Here is a 6180-nt window from a genome sequence, read left to right on the forward strand (position 1 = left end):
ATGTGCAACCATGGTTTGAGTCCCAGACCTGGAGGTTTGCTTAAATCACTTTCCCTCTGTGTGTCTCTCTCTTCCCAAATTAAAATAAATGAATAAATAAGTAAAATTAAATATTAATTTTTTAAAATATATATTCATCAGACATACCAGGCCTATATACTTTTTATGACTATCAAGGAAGGGAAAAGGGATGTAAACATTATATATACATTTTTATACCCATGGCATAGCCAGAAATGTAAAATGTCAATCAAATATGTAGTGAAAAAATACAGTATTTGCTCATGCCATATTTACTTGAATACCATTACAATATACTGTATTAAAATATATTAGTATGTGAGGGTACTTCCAAAGGTTCATGGGAAATAAAATTAAAGCATAAGTTCATTGTGGTGCAAAAAGTGTTTGAAATCTATACATAATTTTTTCATATGTGCATTTTCTTAAACTTTTTAAAGTCTCCTCATACAACCTAATATTTAAGCTTCTGGGCACATTTACTCATAAACATTATATATAACTTATTCATCTTTCAGTAAGTGATATTTTAAAAAGGGTATAATTTTACACGTTTATGTATTCTAATACCTACGAGTAATTCACTAATAGCACAGTTAGTAGTTGAACTATTATAGTTGAACTTGGGCTAGCCTACACACACACACACACACACACATACTCATATATGCACATATACACACACCTTTCTTTTATAGAAAACATCAACTGAAACAGCAGAGTAGAGAAGAGTACATCACTGTCTTCCCAAATACACACTGATCCACACAGCAATACAACTGATTCCATAAGCAAGGAAAACTATCAATCATGTTTCAGTGTAGCCATGGCAAAAATCTAGTGTTTTCTCCCCCAAATTATATAAATACACATTTCCATGTGCTCACCACCAGCCTACTTAACATACCAAGAGCACCCTGCCCAGCACCCTGCCCCTATCTTTGATCTCCTTTTTCCACCAGGTGGCTTTGACTTTCTGAGAGAGGACCAGTCTTCCCCAGTGCCAGACTCGGGGCTGAGCTCCAGTTCTACCTCCTCCAGCATCAGTTTGGGGGGCAGCAGCGGGAACCTCCCACAGATGACCCAGGAGGTGGAAGACGTGGACACAGCTGCTGAGACCGATGAGAAAGCAAATAAGCTCATTGAGTTTCTGACAACCAGGTAACGAGGCCTTTGGAGTCACGCTGCTGTTTGAGGTCGGTCTTTTGGAAAAGTGCCGACACTTTAAACCACACACATGGATAAGTGGTCCTGGAGTTCTAACAGAATCCTATTTTCCCTTCTCCAGTGCATCAGCTGGAGTTTGTGTCAAAGGTAACATTGGTAGAAGTTATCTAAGATCTCACTGATGTGATGGTTAATGGGCAGGGAGATTTCATGTGTAAGGATGAGGGAGCAGATGGAGGCAGGAGACAATAGCACCCCACAGCGAGTGTGACTTTAATCATCTATTAGAGCTCTGGGAGTTCTGAGACTTGGCAAAGGACATTACGCTGGATATTAGCCATGATCAAACCAGGAGCAGCTGCCGAAGGGACTGTTGTCTGCTCATTTGATCCAGAGTCATTTGTAAATCAATGTCAGAAACCATAAATAATAAGAAGCATAATAATAAAGGAATCAAGCTAATAATAAATCAAAATCAAGAAGAACTGCAAGTGGTTCTGTTTTTTGGGTTTTTTTCCCTTTGTGGGGGTGTCTTCTGGGTCTTCGAATTAGCCTTGTAGCTTCAAAACTTCTAGCACCCTGATGTGTCCAGCTGTGTGTAGAGGCATGCTTCCCTGTGATCTGCGGGCATGTTCGCCTTTCTCAGTGAATTAAGTCCTAGAAGAATAGTCTATGTATGTGTTACCTAATACCTGGCCTGGTTTTTCTTTCTTCTTTAATGGATCCAGTAATGCAAACAATTCAAAAAGAGTATTTTCTTCCTCAAAAAATGATTCAGGTTATTCTGCACAGCTCTCAGCTTGATAAGGGTTTTCATGTGCAGGAAGTTTAGGAAGCGATTGGCGGCACCTGCACACAGTGTGTGCCTCCTCAAGGCACTGATTCCTGTGGGTTTGTGGAGAGAAAAGGTATTTTCACCACCCCCAATTGTCAGTACTCCATGGTGGGAAGGGCTGTTCTCTGAATTCTAACACCTGGCTCCATCCCATTATGACTGCTGAAACCAAGTAGATGGCCGGACTCATGTCTTCAGTTTGGTTCTACATTACTTGGCAACGTAATGATTTGATACTGGCGAACACAGTATCTGTGCAGATGTTAAAGTGTGAAAATTGAAGTCTGGGTCTAAACTATGTTTTAACATTTTATATCATTTTATTTCACTAACAGATATGAACCACCTACAGTATGCCAAGCACTGTTCTAATGAATTAGAAGATTTTAATCTTGTAAATGAATTTAATTTAAAACATAAAATAAGTATGCCTCCATAAATTAACTGTGTTTGAGTGTGCTAGCATGTTTTATAAAGCTGAAATGTATTCCTAAATTAATTAGTAAAACATTTTAAAACACACTGTACCTTGGGAGTCAGAACTGCAATTACGGTTTTAAAAATGCAAGTGGTTATAGTTTTGACATTTTGTGTGTTCTGTTTAAGGGCATTTGGTCCACTTTGGTGCCATGAAGACATCACACCAAAAAATCAAAATTCAAAGAGTGCAGAACAGCTCACTAATTTTCTACGTCATGTTGTATCTGTATTTAAAGATTCAAAATCAGGTACTTCCTCCCATTTGCTCAAATCCTTCTTTCAGTGTTTTGCTATAATAGAGCTCACTTCTATGTAACTGTACATCTGTTATATATGGTTCTCACTCTTGACATCTATAGCATAAGTACATTCATAGGGGAGTTTTGAAACTAATTTCAGATGCTGCCTAACTGAATGATAGTTAATGCCATGTATATTTGCATTATGCTCTATCAAATAATTTTCCAGTGTTACTTGTGCTACTTACTTCTTTACCTTGCTAGAATTAAATTATGTCCATAATATTAATTTTCATTTTAAAAGGCCATGATAAATAATTATTAGTTGAGTCTCATCAATCTCAACTGTGAAAAATGGTCAGTCTGGTTAAATGGACTGGTTGAAATGGTCAGACTGGTTTTAAAATAAAAATAACAATTTGTGATCATATATATTTTTTCTTTAAATGTGTTTGTTAGCAATTTCTATGCAAATGATCATTCAATATTCTGAAGAGTGTGTGCTATTTAGACTATAGTAGCATCATGGTATTTCAGTGTTTGCCCTCAGCCAAATTCCTTTAAAATCCAACTTGATGTGGGATGACGTGTATGTGGAATTTAAATTCAACTCCTCAACATGACATAAAAGTTATCTCTACCTTTTCTCACGTCAGGCTGTTAATTCCAGCTCACTGGCTTTCCCAGCTGCTCTGATAATTAGTACATTTCCCCATTTGAATCATTCCAGATTAGCTACATCTCTTTTTATTATCAAAGGATACTTATTTTTTTAAAAATACTGAAAATCTGAAATAGAAAGTCATTCTAGGAATATAATTGCCATTTATGGTTTTGATTTCCCCTTCACAATTCATTTGAAATATTAAGACCTCAAAAGTCACTTAATAATTAAACACAACTAGAAGGAAGAAATTTAGTATTTGTGTGTTAACTATTAATTGGTCAAAAGTCTTTGATTGTATGAAGATAACAATGAGGAGATATACAAATGCTTTACACTGGATTCTCAGTCTAAGTCTGTTTATACCTTGATCATGCTACTGTTGCCCACTTTGATTTCCTTGTACACCCCTTCCTTTGGCCTGTTTTCACTTCACACATACAGTGCATTCCTAGAAATACTTGTCTTAGGGCAGCATAACTGTAACGACAAACCCCAGAGCTCAGAAGCATAACACAACGCAAGGTTATTCTTGAATTATATGACAGTTCAATGTGGATGTTTGACCTGGGTCCTTCCACAAGGTGCTTCAAGGATCATCCAACTGGTGGCTCTGCCACCCCTAGTCTCAGAGACTCTACTGGACCATCCAGCAGGTAGAGGACAAAAGAGCAAGTGGAGGATTACTTCCCACATTCCACTGGCCAGAACTCGGGCACCTGTTCACACGTAATTGCAAGGAAGGCTAGGAAATGCAGATTCACTGTGTGTGATCATGGAGAAGAGGAAATATTTTCCTTTTCTCATAGAAGTGGTGGAGTTTTACCATCCTACCAGTACAGTTCCAGTCTTCAGGTTCATTGTGACTTAAAGAAGTGTTGTACTCATTGACAAGGGACTAACTTTCATATATAAAGTGGGTAAAATAGTAAACTATGGTTAGATAAATAATATACAGAGGCCAGATAAAGCCATGGCAATAAAATACTGTGTTCTGCAAGGCTGGCCCACATGAGAAGGTTCCAAGTTCACATCAGGAGCTCACCCTGAACATGCCAGGCACGCATGTGCCCCTAATCTGGTCCTGGCTGAAACCAAGAGTGGATTGCAGCATGAAACCCTGTTGAGATCTTCTCTCTCTCTCTCTATCTATCTATCTCACTCACCCAGGGAATAAATAAGTAAACATATTTTTAATAGCAAAAACAAAATAAAGACATTAAAAAACCTTTTTGAAACATGATCCATTTGTCACTTTTGAACTGCCTATATTTACCACCCTGAATATGTCTGAAGTCTGTTTTCCAGGACACTCCGTTTTCTCTGCAGGATCATTTTCTTATATAGTCTATTTGTCCCTGGGGTCAAACAGCCAACCTGCAGCTAAGAACAGTGACTTTGAATTACCCTTCTGGTCTACTTTCATGTGACTGCCAAATGTTCTGCAGAGCCTGTAGGTCACAGGGACAACCCAAATCACTGCTTCCGGTAGCTTCTCTGACTCTCAGTCTGTTCTTCTCCCTGCAGAGAGGCTCAGCAAGCGTGCAATTTAATGAGCCCAGAATTCAATTATGAGTTTTATCTTACATTTTTATTCCCATCTGATGACTAAGGTTACCTTCATAATGTTGGAAGAACAAATATTTAGGAAAAAGTTTGAATCATGGCTACTTTCTTTGCCATTTGCACTTCAGTATCTGCATACTGGAAGAGCAAACTTTGGCCCAGACTTTTGTTGTGTTTAGAGTTGACTATATCTACTAATAGTATTCCTCTACTCTGAAAAGTGTTTCTAGAAAATAAGTAAATAAATAAATAAATAGTCTATGTAAAAGCTAGTGAAAAGAATAAAATAGAAAAATAGCAGGGTAATAATACATTTATGAGCACATGTTATGTGTTAACAATATACTAGGTACTCTATAAGTTGTTTAATTTTCACAACTCTGTGAGAAAAATGCTTCACAAATTGAAGAGAAGGCCATAGGCTCATGGAGAACAAGTTCCCTTTTCAGAGTTACAAAGCCCGTAATTATGAACTTGATCCAAGCCTTCTGTTTCTTTCTACTACGCAACGTCTCACTGAGATTAATGTAAGAGTTGTTTTTATTTTTAAATGGTTTATTTTTTAAATTATTTACTTATTTTTTGAGAGAGATTTTTGCTATAAGATGCATACACTCACCAGAGAGACAGAAAATAAGAAATCAACCCCCTGGGAGAATGGCCATGCTGCAACCCCTTCTCCATCCTTCTCTCAGGATTTTGGGCATGCATGCAAACGCTCCCAGCTTGAGTTTCAAGCCTCCGAATCCAGGACTAAGGTTGGCCATGTGGGAGTCCAATGCCTTAATCATTATACCACCTGCTGGCCCCTTAAATGGTTTATTTTTAAATAAATACCTCCAAAGGTAGCTCTGAGCAGTTAGGCTTGATAAGTTGGTAACTTTGCTATCCCAGAGTGTCCAGTACATAGGCTGACCTTTCTCTGGCTCTGCTTGGTTCAGGTTTCCATCTGGAGCAACACCTGAGTGAAGTGGCATTGCAAACAGCCCTCGCAAGCTCTTCAAGGCACTATGCTGGTCGTTCTTTCCAGATATTCCGAGCCCTCAAACAACCTCTGTCAGCACATGCCTTATCTGACCTTCTTTCAAGGTTGGTGGAGGTGATTGGAGAACATGGAGATGAGATTCAGGTATGAAAGGAAAGCCCACTGAGCTCTCTCATTTCAAAACTTAGGAGCTAACTTTCTTTGAACCCTCTCTCCCTCACCA

General features: G+C 38.3%; 1 protein-coding gene across 7 annotated transcripts in view; it reads left to right on the forward strand.

The window, feature by feature from the left end:
* FRY (FRY microtubule binding protein) overlaps positions 1-6180 on the forward strand; it is a 505649-nt gene that overhangs the window by 428080 nt on the left and 71389 nt on the right. For all 7 annotated transcript variants that reach the window (XM_027775685.1, XM_027775680.1, XM_027775682.1 and 4 more), the window contains 3 exons: positions 984-1182; positions 2630-2751; positions 5914-6101. In XM_027775685.1, coding sequence (XP_027631486.1) covers positions 984-1182; positions 2630-2751; positions 5914-6101 — 509 coding nt within the window. The remainder of the gene's footprint in view (positions 1-983; positions 1183-2629; positions 2752-5913; positions 6102-6180) is intronic.

Source organism: Tupaia chinensis, unplaced genomic scaffold (assembly GCF_000334495.1).
Source record: "Tupaia chinensis unplaced genomic scaffold, TupChi_1.0 Scaffold000597_1, whole genome shotgun sequence".
Taxonomy (NCBI): domain Eukaryota; kingdom Metazoa; phylum Chordata; class Mammalia; order Scandentia; family Tupaiidae; genus Tupaia; species Tupaia belangeri.